Below are 25,208 nucleotides of genomic sequence, written 5' to 3'. Positions count from 1 at the left end.
GAAGGACTATAGTTAAAAAACACACGCACACACAAGAAAACGACACACTCACTGCAGTTACACACATTAAACCCGACACATCTCTTAACTTTATCTCAATCAAAACTGTATTTAAATTTAAAAAAGTATTATAAAAGTATGTTGTCATAGAACTGCAATGCTGTTTTAATGTCCATGGTGCATCTGTTCCTGAATCTTCTGCAGAACCTCCTGCATTTGCCGCAACTGCAAAGACAAATAAAAACTTTTAATATTAAAAGCATAGGCTAATTTGTTATAAATGAATTAGCAATGTAAAACCCCAGACAGAAACGTTTAACTTAAAAGATTAAAAAATGCTATGTTAGAGGAGCATATTATGTTAAAAAATGGTAACATAGTAACAGTAAAATACTAACGTAGTACTACTCCAGTAAATGGTTTGTGCAATTTTCTGTATGCACAGAATATCTTATTGACCTACAAATCAAAATAAATTCATAAAAATGCGCCGTGTACACTACCACACGGCACACTGCATAAAATACTGGTAATACCAGTACTGGTAATATCTATTTTCAAAAGATAGGTGAAATACTGTACAGTAAAACAAAACTTGTGAGAAAAATTCCAGAGAAAAAAAGAAATGCTGGGACATCACCTCTTCATCTTTTTCCCAAATAAGACGTTCCGTTTCACTGTCCAATGGTACCAGAGGTATAGGCAGATCCGAAGCGCTGTCTCTCAGCTGATCACAAAGACTGAATGGGTGACATCATCAAAATACAGTGAGATAATCCACACGAGAAGCAGCCAGAGATCAATTATGATCAAGACTAAGCAAGGCACCTTAGTATTTATATAATGTAGGAATTCACATCTGGATACACAAACATCTAGAGAAATCTGACTCATTTAGTCCAGTGTTTATCTTGAGCGAGTCTAAGACTGTTTTCACACCGTGACATGTTGAAACTAGCCTATACATCAGCTATCTAATGTCACTTAAGCTTCATTGATTCTACCAGAATCTTGATTTACATTGCACCGATGTAAACGCAGAGCAAGAAAATCTTTTCCTAAACGTGTTTCTGTGTGCATTCGTCTGACCTGCGTTTCCTTTCCCTGATCACCATGCGGGTCATGTTCTGGATGCACTGAGCGCGGTAATTCTCGTAATGCGTTTCCCGTGTCACGTCCTTCAGGTCCTGCATGTGTGTGCGCACCAACATGTTCCTCAGCTTCAAGAAGTCAGAATGGGTTGGGTTCTCCACTAAAAGAGCACACGGAAACAAACACATCCATGATTTACAAGAGCCTTTATATCGCCATCAGGATGCATGGGGTTAAATATGTAGTGTGATGATTGCTTGTGTTTGTTCTTAGACTGGGAGCACATGGAGAATGACAATAGTCTGATATTAAGATTTAAGATTTGACTGAGGACTCTCGTGTACCTTCCACCACACCCCAGGGATACTGGCGACCCCTGAAACGCCTGCCTTGGCTCTCAACCAGAATGTTACTGCCGATCACTGTAAATGGAATACTGTCCTGAAACAAAACAGAACCACGTTAAAACGAAGATTTTATGATATGACAAATACGGGATCACTGAAACGTTTGTAAACACCTTTAGTTCTTGGTGCGGAAGTTTTAACTCCTCATCTTCATCTGAATCACACTCGGGGAACTGATATATGCTGATGCCAAACCTCTCGATATCCTCGCAAATCTAATAGAGGAGAACAAATCAACTCTGGGTTTAATACACACACTGACCCATACTGCACTGTAAACCCGAATGTCCAAAGTATAGCAATAGATAAAGTGGTGTAAACTTCATTTTATGTAAAAAATTGTGCCAACTTGAATAGTTGAGTTCCTGTAACTAATTCCTCCTTTTGAGTTATTTTAACTTAATTCAAACGTCAACTTAATATAAAGTTAATTCAACACAATTTGTTGAGAATGATTTTCAATTCCCAGCATGCTTTGCGTGCAACTGCATTAGGAGAGTACATTTTGAAATTAGGTGTTATTTTATGCGTTTTTAAGGATAAAGCCTTGTTAATGATGAATGCTCATTTCTCTTTGATTTTTAGAAGAGTTTGTTGTATGTTTGACTTTTGGGGTGACCATTGTTCAGAAGACTGGCGTTTATGCTTAGGTTGTGGGAGGTGCCATAGCAGCTGTGTGTGTTGCAACGCTCTCTGTGAAGGCCGTTTGTTAATTGTTGATGTAGCTGAAATGTTTAGGTTGTCTTAAGACCTTATATCTAACTGTAAATAAAAAAAGGAGTTACCTTAATAAATGTTCAAAATTAAGAGGTATTATGCATGAGTACAACAAACTCAAAACTTGATTGTTCTGCTTACTTCAAATCGGGAACATCATAACTTAAACCATTTGATGTAACTGATTACCTCAAATATTTTTAGTTTTCCCAACTTATTCGGGTTTACGGTGTGTATATACTGTATGCACGCACGCACACACCTTCAGTTTCATTTTTTGGACTTCCACAGGAGTCAGGCTGTCCGCTTTGGCCAACACAGGCACTATGTTGACCTTCTCGTGTAGAGCCTCCATGAACTCCACATCCATCGGCCTGAGACTGAGAAATGAGTAGACAACAAATCTTGTCACTAATCACTTGAATAAATATCAGATATTTAGAGCACAGCCAACACAATCTCACCCATGACCAAAAGGTGAGACGAAGTAGAGGCAGCAGTGCACGCGGTTATCCTGAATGTTCTTCCGGTTGAGTCCGCTTTCATCCCGAAAGTACTGTTCAAACTGTTCATCGATGTAGTCCACAACCGGCTTCCAGCTATAAAATAAAACCAAAGTTGTTGAATGAAATAAGCAGTGAGAAGAAAACATTTACTCCGGGAGAATTCGCTTGTTTTTATATCTGACAATGGTTATATTTGTACACAGTCGCACCTCTCCGTGTTGTCTACAGCGTCCCCGAAGCCCGGCGTGTCCACGATGGTGAGTCTCAGCTTGACTCCTTTCTCCTCAATAGACACTGTGTGTTTAGTGATCTCTATTGTCTGCATGATCCGCTCTGTGTATAAAGTACGATTTCATCATTGATCAAGATCACAGGTTTGATTCCCAGGGTTTGCATGTACACGTTCAATGAATGGGATGAATTAATGGGATAAATACCCTCAGCATTCAGCACCTTTCTGTCTTTGTAAAGGTCTGTGAGGAAGAGACTATTGACAAGTGTCGATTTCCCCAAACCCGACTCACCTGAAGAAATACAAATAGAGAAAGTTAACAAAACCTCAAATATAAGTTTCTTTCCCCATATAGTTTTTATTTAAAATACAGGCCATTTCATCCAATGGGTGCAATTTGCTTGTTTTTTTCTGTTTGCAACACTAAATCTAATAACACACATATTTTACTATTCAAACTGTATTTTAGTCAATCCCAGGGAACTATTTTTTTTTATCTATTTACAGGTGCTGGTCATATAATTAGAATATCATCAAAAAGTTGATTTATTTCACTAATTCCATTCAAAAACTGAAACTTGTATATTATATTCATTCATTACACACAGACTGATATATTTCAAATGTTTATTTCTTTTAATTTGATGATTATAACTGACAACTAATGAAATGGAGTCGATCAGTCTGTGGTACTGCTCAGGTGTTAAGAGAGGCCAGGTTGCTCTGATAGTGACCTTCAGCTCTTCTGCATTGTTGGGTCTGGCATATCGCATCTTCCTCTTCACAATACCCCATAGATTTTCTATGGGGTTAAGGTCAGGCGAGTTTGCTGGCCAATTAAGAACAGGGATACCATGGTCCTTAAACCAGGTACTGGTAGCTTTGGCACTGTGTGCAGGTGCCAAGTCCTGTTGGAAAATGAAATCTGCATCTCCATAAAGTTGGTCAGCAGCAGGAAGCATGAAGTGCTCTAAAACTTCCTGGTATACGGCTGCGTTGACCTTGGACCTCAGAAAACACAGTGGACCAACACCAGCAGATGACATGGCACCCCAAACCATCACTGACTGTGGAAACTTTACACTGGACCTCAAGCAACGTGGATTCTGTGCCTCTCCTCTCTTCCTCCAGACTCTGGGACCCTGATTTCCAAAGGAAATGCAAAATTTACTTTCATCAGAGAACATAACTTTGGACCACTCAGCAGCAGTCCAGTCCTTTTTGTCTTTAGCCCAGGCGAGACGCTTCTGACGATGTCTGTTGTTCAAGAGTGGCTTGACACAAGGAATGCGACAGCTGAAACCCATGTCTTGCATACGTCTGTGCGTAGTGGTTCTTGAAGCACTGACTCCAGCTGCAGTCCACTCTTTGTGAATCTCCCCCACATTTTTGAATGGGTTTTGTTTCACAATCCTCTCCAGGGTGCGGTTATCCCTATTGCTTGTACACTTTTTTCTACCACATCTTCTCCTTCCCTTCGCCTCTCTATTAATGTGCTTGGACACAGAGCTCTGTGAACAGCCAGCCTCTTTTGCAATGACCTTTTGTGTCTTACCCTCCTTGTGCAAGGTGTCAATGGTCGTCTTTTGGACAACTGTCAAGTCAGCAGTCTTCCCCATGGGCCCTGTCCCAAATGGCGCACTCCGGTCTTGTGGACCTCCTCCGAGTCCACACTTGGTGATGTCAGGAAGTGCAGACCTATAGGGCACTAGGCACGAGTCCATAAGGGTACATGGGAGTGCATTTTGGAACAGAATTGAGGACATCACGCCGGAAAGAGCAAGCGGTGCTTTCTAATCTCTCGCGCGGTACTTTGTTGTCATTCGCTGATCAGTCTGCGCAGCGCCGCGTGAAGTCAACCACTTGTTGTCCCATTGTTGTTATTTGGGAGAACTGGGACTGGAGCTGCCGGTTTTTGTTGCTCTGTATTTCATATGTTGATATGCCACCCGAGCATTATACAAAAGATACTTATGTTTGTAATGCATTCATTTGTCGTGACGTAAATGCAACTGCTTATTATGTATTTATTTGTATACAATATACTTAATGTGCGTAATGGGTTCTTAATATGCATATATGTTGTTATTTAATATTTCTCTATAATACAGAATCTGTGTTGTTCAGCTTAACAGAGTCCAGAGACAACTAGATATAAATCTACAACAAAACATGGCTTAATACCTTAAGTAAGAAAATGCACTGCATTAAACGTTTTTATTCTTGAATATCTGGCTTAATAGAAAATAAATGAGAAACAATACGAATAAGTAACTAATTAAAAAAATCGAATTTTATCAAAACATACATTTAAAAATGTATCCGTCATAGTGACGTATATATATTTTTAAATTTATTTATCAATAGGGTAAATTACAATATGTAATAGTACAAAATTGCACAATGCAAATAACCAAAACAAATAAAACACATCAGTTATACATCTAAAACATTAAGAATTTTATCCAGTAGCCGAGATGTCTTAACAGCTTTGCTATTGTTGCGTAATAATATTAAAGAATCAACAAATTCTTTATATCTGTGGAAAACAATCTACATTTGGTACAATTGACAAAAATGTTGCTTTATGTATATGGTATTTTCCAAGTAGAATAAGAATTTTAAGAATATTATCTATTTCCAAAGAACCAGTATCACAATCCAAAAACAAGACCATTTTGTCAGTTATATTAATAAACTTATAAAATGTCTGAAAAATCAACAAAGAGATATGTTTACGTATATGTCTGACATCCACGACACTCCTCCCATCCGTTCTGTGATTGGGCGTTCGCAAGGATTCCTGGGTAGGGGACTTCAGTGGAGTCTGCGTCAATGCGGGCTTGGTGAAGACCGCATCGAGGGCACAAAGGAGGCGCTCGCGAGCAGACTTCTGAGCGCTAAAAAGACAAATGGGACACCATACAGACTCGTAGACTTGACGAGAACGCGCAATTTAAGTCCACGAGACCGCAAGTCCACATGAAGTGCGCCATTTGGGACAGGGCCATGATTGTGTAGCCTACAGAACTAGACTGAGAGACCATTTAAAGGCCTTTGCGGGTGTTTTGAGTTAATTATCTGATTAGAGTGTGGCACCAGGTGTCTTCAATATTGAACCTTTTCACAATATTCTAATTATTGTGAAATACTGAGATACTGAGTTTGATACTGAGATTCTGAGATACTGAATTTGGGGTTTTCATTAGTTGTCAGTTATAATCATCAAATTAAAAGAAATAAACATTTGAAATATATCAGTCTGAGTGTAATGAATGAATATAATATACAAGTTTCACTTTTTGAATGGAATTAGTGAAATAAATCAACTTTTTGATGATATTCTAATTATATGACCAGCACCTGTATATTATTCTTTTTCATTTATAAATAAATGTACTTTTTACAAGTTTTTTAATTTAAGATGAAAAGTAGGACTGAATTTGTTAACATAGAATTAGCGAATACATCAAATATAATAGCATGAGGAAAATTTTTATTTAACCTCCAAGAAATAATAAAGGTGAAGCACATTGTGATTGACCCTCCCTGCATAGCTCCAATATTGTAAAATTTACAGAAAAGTGAATGAGAAAATCTATTTTTGGTCTTCCCAAGGCCTTTCAGGAGATCCAGATGATGCAACTTTATAATGAAAAGTTCAATGGTTTGTAAAAATTCAGATACGCTGGACTATGTGTGATGACATTACCTGCCACCATAAGAGTAAAGGCGAACCCCTTTTTCACCGATTTTCTATGCACTTGGTTAGGCAGCGTCACAAACCCAACATACTCCTTATCTTGATCCTAACATGGACAAAAAGTATCAGATGCTCATGCAATCTCTATATGAAAAATAGCTGTCTATGTATAATTCGTGGACTTCTTTCAGCTTTTACTGTACCTCGGCGGAATCGTACGGGTCAAATCTACTCCAGGGACTTTTTGGTCGAGAGGGGCTGAGAGGAAACTCCAGGGAACTCATGGAGCTGAGTTGGCTGAGGCGGGGTATCTCTGTCTCTGAGGCCGGGACACTTCTGCTCACGGGGCGTGTGAAAGTGGGCGTTCCTGGGGTCTGAGGGCGGGTGCTGTTATCTGGCTCTCTGTTCATCGCGGGCATCTCACGTCCAGGGAAGGTGTGAGCGGCTCTGGGGGGAAGGTCTCTCATGGTGTAGGCCAGTTCGGCATCCTCACAGTCGTTAATGGCTAAACTGGATATCTGCACAAAGAATGACTTTACTTTCTCTCTCCTCCAACAAGTTTTGTCTTCAAACATTGTTAAAACGTTCTCTAACATTTCTCATGTTATTGACTCACTAAGATGAATGGCTTTATTGTTTTCCTCACTGTTGGATAAAAGGCACAGATTCTCTTTACGGTAAAGCTTAGAAAGTAAAGTAGCACAAACTCTAATGCAAACAACGTGACTCTGTGGCCTGTCACTCTTAGTTAGTCCAGACGGATTAATACCTCACACTAATACTCTCATCTCCACTAAGATGTTGGAGAAGTGGGGGTTGTGACAACAGACACAGAATTCTACTACTTAACATTGTAAATGAATGTCAGTTGTCAGTCTGAGTAATGAGTAAATAAGTAGTTATAAATCCGTACCTCATGACCTGGTCCAAGTGCAAGTGTGCACGTGTTGAAAGAGAAAGAGAGAGAATTAACATTTGTTTTCTTTAAAAAACACGTTGCTGTTTTATGGTCCTGCGTTTGTTTTCAATCATTCCCTTACCACGCTGTCTGTACATCGCGTTCACAAACCGATTGGTGGTCGATGACAAATGCTCCATTCCCAGACGATCGAGTTAACATCCAATAGCTATCCAAATAGCTTTTCCTCTTTCCTCCAGTTTGTCAATGCAGTTAGAACAGAAATATCCCCGACTGGTACAGCCAGCTTAATAACTTGAAATCTTCAGTTTATGGATGAAAACAACAGCGGTCCAGCACACAAAACACACCGAGCTACTACATACAGTGACTGAGGCCAATTGTGTACTGGATTATAAAGGAAGGGATCTGGCAACGGCTCAATGGAATCAGTGAGAGCTGTGACATGCTCACCTCCAGTAGACATCATCAGAACTGGAGCGCCTACACTGTGTCTATAAACACAGTGTAGGCCTAGATATCTGGAGTTTTTCTTAATGCAATGTCAACCCATAAGAAAGAAATACCATAGATGAGATTTGCTTAATATCTTATTTATTTCTCCGCTTATGACATTAAATAGAGAGAATTCAGAAATAGCAAAGAAAATTCTACAAAAGAAAAAGTTGCTCAGTCATCTGTCGGATTAGATTTTTCACCTGCTTGGAGTTGAACTTGTTTAATGTGAACATTAACAATGGCATTAGTTTTCAACAGCGATATGTGTTTATTTTGTTTTTAAGTGGGCTAGTTTATATATTTTGACATGTCACGTTTTATAATTTCTTATGTTGTTTTGTTTATTGAAACATAAATCCATGTTTAATCATGTCCTGCTTCACTGCAGGGGATTTATTCCAAAGCAATTAATTCAAAATGTACAAACATACAACAATTTTATTATTCAACATGTTGCTGACATACCCTAAAGCAACGTATGTACCTCAAACATTTAACAAAGTGGGGTCATAAAAAACCTGCACCCCCTGAAAATGATCACCCAATGTAAGAGTTTCTTTCAGAACTTCTTCCCTGAATTGTAATTTTATGTTTAGTTAATTTGTAGTAAGCCTATTTATTGTCTTATCCTTAAATGTTTTCTTTTTTAATTAGCAAGTCCCCCGTTGTCCTCTTCTGTTACACCATTACTCATTCACCTATTGGTAAAACATAATAAAGTTATTATTAACAGTCTCACAGAATTCTCTCAATACTAAAGCATGAAATAAGTTGCGTGTGTCACGGTGTGTTTTTACCAGATGAGGGTTGTTGCACAGGTAATTTATACGATAGTTCTCATACAGCTTCTGGTGCGTCACATCTTTCAGGTGCTGCATGTGTGTGCGGATCAGCATGTTCCTCAGATGCACAAAATCACTGTGAGATGGATTCTCGACTGTTAAAGAGAAAAAAAATGAATGTTTAAAGAGTGGTTAATAATCATTTAAATAGTGGTTAATAATCATTTAAATATAATGTACAACATGCACTCATGCAAAAAATACTTTTCAGGAGTCATCAAGCTCCAAATTGTGCAAAAGCACCATAAAGGCACGGTAAAAATAACCATAATGTCTGTAAAATAATTATCCAATGCACTTTGTTACCTTCAACAACACCCCATGGGTAGACACGGGCTCGTACTCTCCTGCCATTGCTCTCTACTACTGTATTACTGCCAATGACAGCAAAGGGTATAATTTACTATAAGAGCACAGAGAAACATGATAAAAGTATCACATCGATAATAAAAAATTACGCAAGGCCAACAAAACGAAAGGAGGATTATTAAACCTTTAGGTCCTGCATCCTGAGAACATCATTATTATCCAGATTAGATTCCGGGGACTGGAAGATCTGGATGTTGTATTTGTTAATTTCACTTCTTACCTATGGACACAAATGTTATAAGTGCAGACAGTGCAATAACTCAGAAGAAATGTTGATTGTTGTGATTTTTATTTTTTTAGTGCATACTTACTTGAGTTTTAATGTCTTGGATCTCTGTTGGGGTCAGACTGTCTGCTTTGGCCAGCACAGGCACAATGTTGACCTTCTCATGCAGGGCCATCATAAAGCTCACATCAATTGGCCTAAGTCTGAGACAGCACAAGGAAAATGTATTCATGAATGAATTATTTCTGATACAAAGGGTCAATGTAGTGTCTCCTAAAATCACTCAAAATCAATAGGAATGGACGACAATGTATTTCCATCTCTGTCCACTAGAGGGCGGTTCAGACATGTGAATGTTTTTAAGAGATGTCCCATGAAATAATGACAAATTCTTCAAATAATAACTATAGAAGTGCTTCCAGTTTTACCCATGTCCATGAGGTGAGATGAAGTACAGACAGCAGTGCACTCTGTTGTCCCTCATGTTCTTGCGGTTAAGCCCGAATTCATCTCTGCGGTACTTCTCCAGCTGCTGATCTACATAATCCACCGCAGCCTGCCAGCTGCACACAAAACCATGTGTAAAAACATCTCTGTGTGTTTGATAAGACCTTTCTAAACACCCTACTGACTATGAAATGATCAATGTGAACAAAAGCGTAATGTGAAATGAAATGCAAAATACCTTTTACTGTTATTTAGGGCGTCACCGAAACCAGGGGTGTCGACAATATTGAGCTTCAGCTTTACTTCGTTTTCCACAATTTCAACAGCAGTCTTTGTTATTGATACTGTCTGTGTTATCTTCTCTGTTAGATAAAAAACCATACATTTCACAACAGATCCCTAAAGAAAACGTGAATGTTGGAATAAAGTGCTGATTCGTTTAAGTTTTGCTCAGAATAAATGTTGTGGAGTACCTGAGACGTCATAAACGTGCCTGTCCATGTAGAGGTTTGTGAGGAACAGGCTGTTAACAAGTGTGGATTTGCCTAAACCAGATTCACCTAAACAAAAACATCACATTAGAGTAGAATTCAGAACGACCAAACCAAACATTCTTACAAAATACACCAGATCTCTTTTTTATTCTTCAAAATTCATTTGTTATTATTAACCATTTTTCTCTTCTTACCAACAACCATTAGATTGAACTCAAATCCCCTTTTCAATGAATTACGGTGGACTTGGTTTAGAAGTGTGTCAATGCCGACATATTCCTTCTCTTGGTTTGACCGTGTGTTGTTGATACCGGAATATTCCCTCTCTTGGTCCTGGAAAGTACAATGAAAAAAAGGGGTATAAAAGATTTATGTTTCGTATTGTCATTGAATTTTTGCATATATGTTTCTTTACCTCCAAAAGGGCAAATGGGTCCAGTTGAGTCTGTGGGCTCTTGGGTTTAAAAGATGATTTATCATCAATGTCATCAGACTTTGGTACAGGCAGACTCAGAGGGCAGAAGAAGAAGGGGTCCTGTGAAAAATCCACAGTTTCCTCTCCATCGAGTGCTTCAGCGGTGCTGCTGGAGGAACCGGCAGGAGAACCGGCCATAGCATAGTTATCTGACTCAAATACTGCCATGCCAGAACACTAACAATAAAACAAAACCATCATGAAACTGTCAAAATGTAAAACTGGACTTGGAGTTGACATACAGATTCAATTTGTTATTTATATTTTATTTTAAAAGATAAACAATTTCACCTACCTCTGGGGCTGATGTTTAATGACATTTAGACAGCAAAGATGAAGAAGCATCGGAAATAGATATAATAAATGAAAAGTCATTTTGAAAGGTGAAATATTTAACACTATAGTAATTATATACAATACAATAATACAATACACTTCACAGAAAGATTAAAGAACATGGGCATGTTATTATTTTCACAAACATTAAAATGGACACTTGTTACCTTGAAGATCAAACTCCACGGTCTGTGAATCTAGAGGAAGTGGTTTAGCAGACAGTTCAAACGTTCATTTAGGAGGGAATGTTCATTTGTTTTACGTTTACATGTAATTTACTAAAAACAAAAATTAATCTACCAAATCCATCACGCTATTTTGAAAACCTGAGAAACAAAGTCTTTGAGCATGTTGTTATCAAACAGGCTAACGTTACTCACTGTGGCTGTCCATTGCCTTGCAATCGTTGAGAAAATGGAACAATATTTGAATAGGCCCAAATAAACCGACAGTTAAAGAGCTGACACGAGTGTCCAAAAGACAGTTGCAAATGTATAAAATAAATAATTTAACGAAGAAACTTGGCTTCGGTTAATGAACTAAAACCGTTACGATGCGTTCCGTTAACGAGGTTTCCATTTCAAATATAATTCAGGTGAAACCATGGCAACCCACTCGCACGTGCAGCGTCAATGCATTTATTCCTTCAGATGAATTGCTTTGACCACAAATTCACAGTATATTAAAACGTTAGGGCTACATTTTACAAATGAAGATGTACTTAAACAAACAGATCGAGAAAATAGATCACCGAGACACGGTGAAGGAAATGTATTACGTTAGCCTATGTGAAATTTAATGCATGTTTAGATTAAAATGAGGCTACTATTAATAAAATATTACATTGAACAGTACAAACAGTGCAAAATTACTGCAGCAGATTCGTAAAAACAGCTTGTACAATATACATTTAAGCAATACATAAAATTACATCAACTGTAAAACCATAAACAAACTTTTTTTAGTAAAAGATAGCACTGGCTGACTTTCAGAATAAATACAATTTGTTGATTCACATACTGTTCAAAATACTATACTGTATAAAATTAAAAAGTAGCTAATTTAATACAATTTTATGAATTTAAGGTGTGGACTACTGCAAGAATCCTTCTGGGGCTCACTATCAGGAAGATTCTGAGATTTCCAACTTCATTATATCATTACATCATAATCCCCTGTGTGCTTTTGTTTGCTTTATAGTCAGCGCACCCAACTTCAGATCCTGCCAAACACAGAGTTCTCCAGTTGTTTGGATGGAATCCCATACGTTTGTTTTGACTGGCTGTGCTCTTCCCAAAATGACTGACAAATCTTATCCAGTTCTGACACAAGAGGAAATCTCATTTCCAAGTGCATTAACATGTTGTCCAACCACTCCTCCAATTTAGCAAAAGTAGGCCTACAAAAAAATCAAGGGAAAAAAAAGAAAATACTGCATATTAAATCATTTAATGTGTATTTTAAAATATATAGAATAATACATCAATATATATATTACAATAAATCGAATAATACACATGGAATTGCTATAGGCCTACTGAAAAAATATAAGCACTTGGTTCAGATGGAAATGTATTACTTAGGTTATTGCATTATATTTTGTTTCATAAGGGAAACCACATGATATAATGAGATTTGTTTATATGGTTTTAATGACAAGCACCTTTTTTCAGCCTCCAAGGCACAACACAGAACTGCGATGGGAAAGAATGCCGGAGGGCAATCTTTGGACCCATAGCGCTCCAGAAAATCCTTTACATTTAATCCAAAATCCTGCGTGCGGGGAAGGTAATCTGGATCGGCATAAACCCTGCCGATAATCTGCCATGAGAAACAAATTTGCATGTTCTGTTAGTTTTCAAAAGAAAACTTAAAGATAATATAGATATCATTATAAAATAACCTTTGCCATTCTTCATATTCATCAACTATACTATTGTACAGATTCTTTTTGTTGCATTGCAACATACTGATTACACAGGGTCTATATATTCTATTGTGAGGATGGCCTTTATCATTTTGTAATACAAAAAATGACAATTGTGTCCTAAATTATTGAAACATATGGTAACACTTGAGTCGAGATTGTGCTATATTGTGTATATAGTCATGATTTAAAGTGATAGTCATCATTTACTCACCCTCTTGTCATTTTAAACCTTTAATACGTTCTATCTTCTGCAGAACACAAAAGCAGATATTTTGAAGAATGTTGTTAACTGGCCTCCATTCACTTGCGTTGGTTTTGTGTCCATAAGTGAACGGGGGCCAGTGCTGTTTAGTTACCAACTTTCCTCAAAATATCTTCTTTTGTGTTCTGCGAAAGAAAGAAAGTCATAAAGGTTTAAAATGACAAGAGGGTGAGTAAATCATGACATAATTTTCATTTTTGGGTGAACTGTCACTTTAATGGATTGTAGGCACACCTGTTAGTCGAGAGTAGGGATGTAACGATTCACTCAGCTCGCGGATGCAATGCGATTCACGATTCTGATCTCGCGATGCGATCTAATCACGATTTTTTTACAGAATGAGTTGAGGAAAATTTAAATGAACAACTGCCCTTTTGTTATTTCTCTAATGCTCCACAATTCTTTGTAAAAGAAAAATATATTTTATGTCAAATAACAAAACTAAATTGCAGTTTTAAAACAAATTCCAAATCAAATAAAAAAATTAATAATACAAAAGTCTCTTTAATATAAACAAACTAAGACTTTGTCTGTGCTTTTCCTAACTTTTACTTTTTCAAGAAATATCAGCATATACACGTTTACCAAGTTTGCAGAAAAGCAGCGGCCCCTGCTGTTCAAATTATGTACTGCGAATTTTATAACGTCTCAACCGACTTGAATCGTCACATATTATAATCGATTTTCAACCGGATCACGGTAATTCGTTACATCCCTTGCGAGAGTAGGCTGTATTCACAATATAGCACAACTTCTTGTTCCTTATTTATTTACCTCACAAAGCAGAATCCCAAATGAGAAAATATCAACATGTTCATCATAGTCTTTTCCTGAAGGTGAGAAAATAATGTGTAAATACAGTAAAACACAGCAATCCATCTCAACAGAACACTAAAAAGTTCATCCATAAATCTCACCGTTGATCATTTCTGGTGCCATCCAGTACGGGTTCCCCACTACAGTATACCGCTTTTTACGTCCAAGCTTGTTCATTTTGGACACTTGTCCGGGTGAAGCATTCTTTTCCTCCTTCACAAGCTGAGCCAAACCGAAGTCTGCAACTACCACTGACTGGTTCTGTGAGGAAAACTAACAAGGTCACACAAATCCAGCACTATAATCCATCTGCATTTATGAAAATGGATGTTTTCTGACCTCTCTGACAAAGCAGTTGTGTGAGTTTAGATCCCGGTGAATGACATTCATTGAATGCAGGTAGGCCTGTGATGGAGAGTGAACATTTTGAAATAAAAGAGAAATGAGTTTGACAATATTACAGCATAGAAAAACTAATATTTAAATCTCAAACTGATGTTGTGAAACAAAGAAATATAGTATAAAAAATATGTTATAAATTGTGTTTCTAGAGTATTGTCAGTTTACAAGATGCATTTTCAGACTGTCCTTTAAAATGATCATCCTCAGTTGTGAAATGGAACATTGTCACACTTCATGCTTTTATTTTAATTTGTAGATTAGTTTATGCAAATAAGAACTTTAAAAAGTGCTCAATAAAGACAATTTTACAATAAATTTCTACTTTTTCTAAACATTTATGACTTTCACTGAAAAGTTCACGAAGTGCAATACTTTATTTGTTATGCCATTTTTAGACACAAAACGGGTCGGGGCTGGATCATATGTTTTTTTTTTAAAGCATACTTGTATGACAAGATTTATCACAAAAATGTACTGCTACTGTATGACTGCTTCAGATTCTTATCTCTGTCAAAACAAGTCTGAAGGAATGAGGCGACAGCTACAAAGAAGAAGATTCCGTGCAATAAACTTTTCTTGCATAGTTTAGAGACTGTAAAACAGTACACGTTATCACTGCTTGTACCTTTCGATGTTGAATCGTATTTTAATTCGTTTAATTGAAGTAAATATCACTTCTGTTTACTCACCATTCCAGCAGAAATGTCTTTGGCATAGCTCACTCTCAGTTTCCAGGGATGACCCTTGTCCTAATTTAAGAGAAAAATGATTTTAGTTTATATTGTCTACATGTATGGACAAATAAACATAAAAATTAAACAAATACATAAATATAAAATTAAACAGAAAAACAGAAAATATATAGGGTAATGCAAAAATACATTCAGGACTAAATTTACTGTTAAAATTATGTGTATTTGTTTAATCAAGTCATTTATACCTTAATCTATTCTTGAATTATTGCATTTCTTTCTTTTTAATGACTGCAGGTTTGGTCCTCCATACACATTTGATGTTCAAATATTCAGCAAGTGATTTAAGGAAAAAAACACATTCAAACCATTTTCTGGATGGTGTCTCTCAAAGTTCCTCCTTGCACATACTCCGAGATCAGGTTGAGCCGCTTGTCTTTGTAAAGAATGCCGATAAACTTTAAGACGTTTGGATGTTCAAGGCATCTCATCACTTTGACCTACAGCCAAACATCTTTCAGTTAGAACTCATCCTGAGCAGTCTGAAAATCTACAAGCATGCACAAGCCACAAACCTCTTTTAGAAATGTCTTCTGAGTCTCTTCATCAAACTGAAGAAGTTCCTTTATCACCATCACCTCACCTGTTTCCACATGTGTCACCTGACAAATCCAAGCATGTGCTTATTATTATATCTGTTGTAAGAATGTGATGTGATATCACACGCTAGTTGGAGTTACAGCACATGCACAACTCATTCTCTGTTCTGAATTTCAATCTGCACCAGCAACCTCAAAATATTTGACTAGCTCTGTCTCTGCTTTACCTTGATGGCTTGTCCAAAACTGCCTTTCCCCAGGACTTCACCGTATACAAGGTCAGAAGGACGGAAAATGCGTTGTGTTTTATCAGTAGGGTCAAAACGCAGAGACTCGGATCGATTAATGTCTCTTCTATGGGACAGAAGCGTGGTGTGTCGTTGTGAGCATGGAGCTTTGTCAATACTGCAGCTGCGCCTGCGGAGGGAGATAAAGACTAATTGTGTTGCCAGAGACAACAAGAGAGCTATTTCTGACATCTAGTAGTTTAGTTTAATAATATCTGAAGAATTTATCATCTGCCAAACCAATTTCTCACCACAGGCATAATGTATACTAATGTAGACACACGATACATGTGTCGTGCATTGCAAGTCTATTTGTTTAAAGGAGCAATGAGGAGACTTTAGCGGCATCTAGTGGTGAGGTTGCGAATTGCAACCAACGGCTCACTCCACCCCTCCCTTTCAAAGCACTACGCCGGCTGACACAGCACTAAGATGTCATCGCGTTTTTGTTTCTTTGCTGAAGGAGATTATATATTTACGAAACACACTCTTAAGACCAGTTTGTCCGTTTAAGTGACATGCGTGCTCTTGGACCCTGGGGAATCCCTGGTAACAAAATAGTTTTCAGATGCAGTGTATATTATTTACAGCAATAATATGACATTAAATCGATCTAAACAGATTAATTAGAAGACGGTATTACTCCCCCACCTATGTGACGTCATCAACTATGTTGTTGAACCAACGTGGTTCAAACAACAGATGTGCGACAAAGTTACCATGTTTTCGCAAAAGAGTCGTAGTAAGTCTCTCAAATGATGCATCGTACTATGGTTAACCAGCGAGTTATGGGAAACGCCCGAACAACGAATGAATATCTTTCTTTGTGTTCCACTGAAGTAAGAGTCAGACTTTGAATGAAAGGATGAACTTTAAGGATTTTATCCAGTAAATTTAATATAAGTATTAAAATGTAATATAATCAGCTCAATGCTTACAGAATATGTCTGGATCGAATGCCTGTTAGTCTACTGCTGGGAAGAGTAAAGACTCCTAATGTTCCTGGCTGGTCCAGTTCTTCCCCCAGCAGGCCTGATAAGTCCTTGTGTTTCGTGAGGTCTTTAGGGTCATGTTCAGTCGTGATTTGCAGCCAGTGCTCTGTGTCATGAATCACCAGATCTAACTGAGACATTTAAAGCACAATATGTTACATGTGTAGGAGTGATAAAGAACCTGTGAATTATTATCTAAGGAAGGATATACCTCATCTGGTGGAATGTTTTGAACAGAGATTCCGTTGATTTCAAGAATCCTGTCTCCCACATGGATCAAAGGCTTCACCTCAGGGGTCATGCTGTGCACGTCCAGCCTGTTTTATGAAGGAATCAATATGAAGGGAATTAGGATAAATGAAATGTAAATGTATTTGTTAAGGTGTGATTGAGTTTTATGTGATGACTTACTGAGAAACACGGATCACGGGGCCAGCGTCATTGACAGGATTCTGTTCCACAGTGAAAATGAAACCTCGCCTGGTTTCAGCAGAGGGAGGAAATGACATCGATGTCACTGTATGAGGAAGGCATGAACCTTTTGATCTTGAATCCTGCGCCTTTTGGTAATAACATTGTCCACTATAAGACAGGAAGTGATGTAAAAATAAGATAAAAAAGACACAACTCAGAAAAAATTGATTAATTTAATTTCTGTTTAAAATGTAAGCGCTCAAAATAAAATGCTTTGTTCAAATTTATTGTTTAAGCATAATAACAATAATAATGTGTACGTGTTATATAATCATTATTATTATTATTTTATTATTATTAAATGCACCACATCAATTTCATATATAAATTATTAATAATAATAATAAAATTGTTCAAATGCATTGTTTAAGCATAATAATAGTAATAATAATAATATTTTTTTTATTCATATTATTATTTTATTGTTATTAAATTTACCACAATGATATAATATATAAATACAATGATATAATATATAAATTAATAATAATAATAATAAAATAGTTAAAATGTATTGTTAGCATAATAATAGTGATCATAGTTTTATTACTACTACTATTATTATTATTATTATTCATATTAATATTTTATTGTTATTAAATGCACCACAATAATATAATATATAAATTAATCATAAGAATGATAATAATACAATTGTTAAAATGTATTGTTTTAGCATAATAATAGTAATCATATTTTATTACTACTATTATTAATATTATTTTTTTATTGTTATTAAATGCACCACAATAATATGATATATAAATTAATACTAATAATAAAAGTAACAACGGTAATAATAACAATAATTATTATTATGGTCTGTGTTTTAGCTTTTGAAACCAACCAGTACAAAGTGTTGAAATCCACTAAAGTGAAAGAATCGCCGTCTCCAATGAACATGTTGCAGATTTCACAGAGGAAACACTCGGGATGATATTTCTGCTTCCCGGCCACCTGCAGGGAGGGAAGGAAGAGACGACGTCACATCAGTCTACAATTTTTCATTATAGGTTATCATGAATTTAACAGAGAGTGAAGGGAGGTATTGAGGTGGGGACAGGGCGGATTAGATCAGAACTGAAGCAGCACAATGAGAGGAAGTGAGATTGGGAGTGGGAGGGGCTATCGGCCCTCAGGTCGAAGAGGGAAACCATGACAAAAACACAACGGATTTGAAACTCCAAACTCCAGTCTAATATAGCCATGATAAGACAGACACGATTACTGTCTGTTTACAGTCATCAGTGCATAGAATGTTGTTTGTTTGCGTAGTCTAGTAGAGACAGACGTATGAATTTACTGAGCTTAATGTCTTCCAGTCAATGACTCCCTAAAAGCTGGAATGGCAGATGTTGATTTTGTTTTAGTAAATAAATAAACAAGACTCAGCAACCTCATCTTATTCTTCCTTTTTGTAACATGTTTTTAAAACAAGTAGCTAAAATATATTTATATTCACTTAATTTGGGTAAAAACAATTCCAATGTACTGTTTAAATCTGACTAAAGCAGTCACATAAATATTATATCATAATTTCTTTTCATTACCTTTTTTTTCTATTTTTGTCAATATTGGAAAATTGCAAAAAATGCAACCATAAGCCATGGTTTTATGTAATGTGAACTATATATATGAAATATTCAAAATAATTTTTGACACAGAGCCCATAGTCTCAAAGTTCACCAAAGTCAATGCGCATATACTTGTAACATATGTATAACGGTTGTAAAACATACAACTTTAAAAATCCAGTATTACAGTTTTCAAAACTTTGCCCTGAATAAACAAGATTTTTATCACATCATGCTTGGGATCCAGGAGAACAAAGATAAATGTAAATATTTTTCTGTTGTGCTATATGGGAAATGCTACTGTAATGTCAATGTATAAGTGGTATTCAGAATCACCGAGCTGAGCGCTCCTCCTCACACCTAATCCAAAGCTTTATGTGTTTTAAAACGATTTGACAGTTGTGTGTATTTACCTTAAGACGATTAGACAGGGTTATGTGCTTACCATAATAAGACCAGTAGTGATTGACTCTGAGCAGCCATGACACTGTTCTCCAAATCGTAACCAGTAATGTTTCTTACAGAAGAACTGTCCATCTCTTTCATAGTACCAGTGTGAAAGAACAGAGTTACACTCACAACACCTAACAGAGAAGGAAACAGACAATGATTTAAATACATAACATTTTTATTATTTACTTTTTCACTGTAATTTATTTTAAGTATAGATTAAACTTCATGACTCAAAGTGCGTGAAAAATGGTTACGTTTTTTTTTTTTTACTCTAAAACAAAAAACAATGTGATCAATAAATCAACATGCTTTATCATTCTTAAACCATTTAAATACGAGTTAAGCAATTTCAACTGTCTTACAACTCATCAGCAATCAAGAATAAGTTAATAAAACAACTCGTACCGTCTATTTGTTTATATCTGTAAAAAAACTGTAATTTAAAGGGGTCATATGACACGGCTAAAACGAATATTATCATTTGTTTTGGATGTAATGCAATGTGTATACACGATTTAAGGTTCAAAAACACTGTATTTTCCACATACTGTGCATGTTTGTATCTCCTCTTTGCCCGGCCTCTCTGAAACGTGCAGATTTTTTTACAAAACTCATCGCTCTGAAAAGCGAGGTGTGCTATGATTGGCCAGTTAACCAGCGCGTAGTGATTGGTCGAATACTGCAAGCGTGTGACGGAAATGTAGCTATAACGAAGACGCTGAGGCGGCGTTAGAATCCATATGCGGCAGTTTATTAAGGAAGTAGAATAAACAGAGTCGAGTAGACAGGCAGAGGGTCAATACCAATAAGACAGTCCAACGTACAACAAACATAGGGTAAATCCAAAGGCAAAGGTGAATAGTCAGGCAATGGGTCAAATCCAGAAACATCAGTCTACCCATTCAACCAAAACAAAGGGGTAATCCAAGTAATCAATGAACAGATATCCAGGCAGAATCATACACACATAAACAGCCATATGACCCCTTTAAATCAGTAAATCGTAGATAAAAAAATATACTAATTTCCACTCATTTCAAGTGAGGGTACTATTTAAACATGGTCAGACGTTTACGAGCACTTTTCACATTTAGGCTACACGAAACCTTTATGTTCTCATGATGTACACAAACCACTATAGATCTCGTTTTATTTTTATTTTGAGAGAGCAAACCATGAGTGTTTGTCTATATACTGGCATCTGATAGAGCAGCTGGACCCAGAAACGGTGGTGCCCAAAAATGAAAATTCTGTCATCATTGACTCACCTTCGAGTTGTTTCAAATCTGTATAAATGTCTTTGTTCTGATGAACACAGAGAAAGATATTTGGAAGAATGCTTATGAACAAACAGATCTTGCCCCCCATTGACTACCATAGTAGGAAAAATTACTTTATAATTTTTCTTAAAAAGTTCTGTTGAACACAAAAGAAGACATTTTGATGAATGTAGGACAGCAAACAGTTCTGGGGCACTTTTGACTACCATTGGGACTATGGTAGTCAATGGGGGGCAAAATCTGTCTGGTTGGTAAAGGTGAGTAAATGATGAGAGAATTTTCATTTTTGAGTGAAGTATCCCTTTAACAAGCAGATAGGTGCAAATTAGGGGTTCACAGCAGGAAGAACCATCAAAAAACTTCCTTAAGTGAAAGGTTCTTGAAGGCAATTGTAACGGCAGCGATAGATGAATGAGGCGAAGGTAATTCACAGTGAATAGATATTTAATGAAAGCACTTTATACAAATAAACAGAACTCGATAAGGGCAGTTACAACACTTTAGACAAGACAAAGAACAAATGAAAAAGGCAGTGGCTAAATAGTTGTTATCGTCATCACTTGTACACTAACAGGTGTGAGTAAAACAAACAAGGTACAGGTAAGGGATCGTGGCAAAATTAAGTCTAATGGCAAAAACGGGGAAAACTAAATAGGGAAACAGACGTAAATGTGACATAACACCCCCCCGGAAGGTGCGATGGGTTGGAAGGGACGAGGGTATGACAAAGGGAAGAAGGCAGGAGGAAGTCCATAGGACTGGGGAGGTGTCCAGAGCAGAGTTAGCAGGAGGATGATCCAGATGCCAGTCATGAGGAGGTCCCAGGGTGGCGTCGAGGGAGGGAGGAGCCATGGTGGAGAGCAGACTGACGAAACCCTGGTGACGAGCGACAGAGATGACACCAGAGGAGTCCAGGGTGTAGCCACGCAGACGGAGAGCCCAGGTGATACCGAAGGTCTGAAGGTCCGAGGCGAAGCCAATAGCTCAGGTGACCAAGGCAGACCGTGGCGGAGCCAGTGCGACTGAGGAGGAGCCGAGAGGAAGGAGGAGCCTGACAATGCAGAAGGTGAGGCGGATGGTCGACGACTGACCAAGGCGGAGCCGGAGGGACGAGGGAGCCTGGTGAAGCCAGAGGGATGCCGGGACATGGTGGAGAAGAGGGAGCAATGAGCAGAGGTGTAGCCGCTTGGTCGAATGACCGAGGTGGAGTTTGGGTCTCGGAGGCTGAGGGCGGAGATATGGAGGAGTCCAGTTCAGGGGTTAACAGGACCAGGGTTGACTCACATGCTGACAAGGCAGAAGAGGCAAAGGGAGAACTGGGCGGGACCAGTGGGGGCTTGGAACGGCTGGGCAGAACCAGCGGGGAAGGCAGCAGCCAACAGTCAAAGTCATTAGCCCAGTCCAAAAGTTCAGAGGCGCCTTGCCGCTCACCCTCAGCAGCGGGAGCATGGACGGGGCTTCCCTTGCAGCCCTCGTAGTCCATCAGAAACCCCAAGGCGATGCACAGTGTAGCCGGCTCACGCACATGGTCAGACGCGTCTCGTGGTTCATGCTCCAGGGCGAACTCAGGCTCAGTCGCAGGGTTACATGCTGGCTTCGGTATCGCGGTGGGCCTAGGCTCTCCGTCCACAGTGACGTCTGGTGAGGTCTCCATGCTGGAGGCCTCTGGTTCGGGGCGCCCACGCCGAGTCTTGTGGCAGAATCATGACAGACCCACGCGTTTAGTGTGAGAGAGACATGGTATTGTTGTTATGGCCCTCTCGTGTCCTTATTATTGATTGTTAATTAGTTTATGCCTCCCACCTGTTCCTTCCTCCCTATTTAATGCCCTTGTGTTTGCTGTCCTGTGCCTGTTCTTTTTGCTACCAAGTCTTGTCTTAGTCATTACGTATTGTTTCCTGCTCTGTAAACATAGTCTAGTCAACGTCAGTTTATGTCAAGTGTTGTCTTAGTCGAGTTTACTGTTCCTGTCGAGTTTGTAAGTTAAATTCCCCTTGTTATTGTTGTTTTACCCCCTCGTGGGTTTTTGCTTTCTGTTTTAAAGTCCTTGTTTTCTACCTCCTCCTGTCTGCTATTGGGTTCTCTGCCGTGCACAACCATGACAGTAAATAGTCTAAATAACCTTTTTCATTACATAGAACATTTTTGTGCTGTTGTTTCAACAACGAGGAACAGCCTGAACATGTTTTTTGTAATAAACCTTTTTAATAGGCCTCATGGCATTTGCACTTTGGATGACAAAAAAATAAAGTATGTTGTTTATCAAATCAGCTCTGAACTTTCTGAACTTAGAGTAAGATTGAGCAAGACCGAGTGAAAACAAGCGAGTGAATAGGCGTTTCCTCTCCCTGCACATCTGAACAGGATGCCTGCCATGTGTTTCACAGCTGGTGCTGATCTGCTCTTCCATCCTTCAACAGACAAATATACAGCCCTCTCACACATGTAGTGTGATCAAACACGGCTCAAGTGTGTAGTGAAATGTTACTGCAAAATGTTTGCACATTTGAAAGTAATTTGAAAGCTTACTTAATACTTATGCAGAATAAATGTTACTACAAAGACATAATAACAAACCTATTTACGTTATGACTATACATGTATAGACATTTTGACTTGTAAAGTATTTCGTAGGCTATACTAAGCACTGTCTCTCGACGCTTTTGACAGTTCTGTGGTTAGATGTTTAATAGACTTTCTTTATGACACAGTACACAGTATTTGTGTGTATGACAAGAACATGAACAACATGAACATGAGTTCAATGAAAATCAACTGTAAGGAATTTTCATGCATTTTAAAAAAAACGATAAAAATGTCAAATTACAGAAATAGACTGCAAATTTACAATCTGGGTTAAATCCATTCATTCATTCTAAAAACATGCAACGTCACTTTTATACGTATTTTTCCGGTGCCCCAGCTGTTGAAATTAAACGTTTAAATGATACGTTTTTATACAATGTAGGCATATCCTTATAGTTTGTAATGTTTTGTAAAAAGTTTGTGTGATTGTAATAAACACGTCCAAAATCCTATTTAAGTAAAATATCTGCCAGCAACATGAATGCAAAATGGATTCTGAATAGAGAAGTGGGAGCGAAAACAACTGTGTGAAACAAACAAACAAGTCTGAATTCCTTTTCTGCATTTACATGAAACACTAAGAAACCTTATTATGCCTCGAGGGGTCTTAAACAAGATCAGAAAACCGTGTATTGGCAATTCATCTACATATACGACAAAGTTACAAACTATAAACTCACATTCACCAAAAAAAATGTTATCTTAAGATAATTGACAAACAAGTTCCTCTTTTTGTTTTCACCAAAAATGCGCTATGCATCTGTCACCATTAAAACCACCACACTCCATTTAAAAAAAATGAAAATGACAGCCAAAAAGCGAATTAAAAAAAAAAACTCAAGCCAATTTTGAACAAAACAAGTACAATCTTTGTTACCTTGCTTTCCCCCCTCTCCTGCAATACAGGTCCTGACAAGACTTATGCATAGCAGCAGTTGTACTCCTGTACTGGTCCTACTCTCCTTCACTCATTCCAGGGGTGGAGAAAAGATACTACAGTGGGTGGAGACAGTTCAGAAAAAAAGTTCACCCAGAGTAATCTTCAATTGTTTAGCCGTGAGTCCTAGTTTCTCTTTCATTTCTGCATATGCAGCACAGAGCTGCACTGCTTCCTGCCAAGAGTCTGAAGAGAGTTGAAATCCCTCCCACCCCTCCTAACTTAACTGCACCTTCTGAAGACTGCTTTGCTCTGCAGAAAGAATGCATACTGTCAGAGGATAGAGTTACCCGACCAGTGTCACCTGCTGAGAACCCTCACGGACCTCATGACCAGACGTGCATCCCAGTCCTTTCATCGGGGGAGGTTTTGTGCAAGTGTATTCACGCAGAAGAATGTCATGGTTCTGCTTCTTTTAGTCTGGGATTTCCTGGTCCTGAGGCAGAGCCATGACAAGGTCTTTGGTTATGTGTGGAGAGAAACATATTATTGTCCTTTTGACAATAATATGCGTTCTCTCCAGCGTCTTGTCATTGGCCCCGCCCCTCTCGTTTCCCGTATTACTTCCCGGCCGTGTTCCATTACCCTCACCTGCCCTGTGTCATTATCCCTCGTTTGTCTTGCCCTATTTAATGCCCTCTTGTTTCATTGTCCTGTGCTC

General features: G+C 37.9%; 2 protein-coding genes and 1 pseudogene across 2 annotated transcripts; all 3 read right to left on the bottom strand.

Moving 5' to 3' along the window:
- septin4a (septin 4a) lies at nucleotides 1-7,314 on the bottom strand. The gene is made up of 11 exons (XM_057359656.1): nucleotides 6,861-7,314; nucleotides 6,667-6,763; nucleotides 3,160-3,246; nucleotides 2,932-3,055; nucleotides 2,681-2,815; nucleotides 2,479-2,596; nucleotides 1,613-1,714; nucleotides 1,437-1,533; nucleotides 1,090-1,252; nucleotides 641-740; nucleotides 1-225 (listed from the first exon to the last, which is right to left on the bottom strand). Exons 1-11 carry the CDS (start codon nucleotides 7,251-7,253, stop codon nucleotides 166-168), a joined length of 1,476 nt encoding a protein of 491 aa, XP_057215639.1. The 5' UTR covers nucleotides 7,254-7,314; the 3' UTR covers nucleotides 1-165.
- An 845-nt stretch (nucleotides 7,315-8,159) lies between these two features.
- On the bottom strand, nucleotides 8,160-11,165 carry LOC130569794 (septin-5-like; annotated as a pseudogene).
- A 732-nt stretch (nucleotides 11,166-11,897) lies between these two features.
- On the bottom strand, nucleotides 11,898-24,726 carry limk1b (LIM domain kinase 1b). The gene is made up of 15 exons (XM_057359653.1): nucleotides 24,488-24,726; nucleotides 19,737-19,875; nucleotides 18,565-18,674; nucleotides 17,655-17,825; nucleotides 17,455-17,560; nucleotides 17,190-17,374; nucleotides 16,192-16,381; nucleotides 15,941-16,027; nucleotides 15,734-15,865; nucleotides 15,363-15,422; nucleotides 14,611-14,676; nucleotides 14,373-14,532; nucleotides 14,230-14,285; nucleotides 12,927-13,084; nucleotides 11,898-12,662 (listed from the first exon to the last, which is right to left on the bottom strand). The coding sequence occupies exons 1-15, from the start codon at nucleotides 24,535-24,537 to the stop codon at nucleotides 12,479-12,481; spliced, it is 1,854 nt and encodes a 617-aa protein (XP_057215636.1). The 5' UTR covers nucleotides 24,538-24,726; the 3' UTR covers nucleotides 11,898-12,478.
- Between the last annotated feature and the right edge of the window lie 482 nt (nucleotides 24,727-25,208).

The sequence above is a fragment of the Triplophysa rosa genome, linkage group LG19 (genome assembly GCF_024868665.1).
Source record: "Triplophysa rosa linkage group LG19, Trosa_1v2, whole genome shotgun sequence".
Taxonomy (NCBI): domain Eukaryota; kingdom Metazoa; phylum Chordata; class Actinopteri; order Cypriniformes; family Nemacheilidae; genus Triplophysa; species Triplophysa rosa.
Note: the sequence above shows the minus strand (reverse complement) of the source record. Positions and strands in the feature narration are given on the sequence as shown.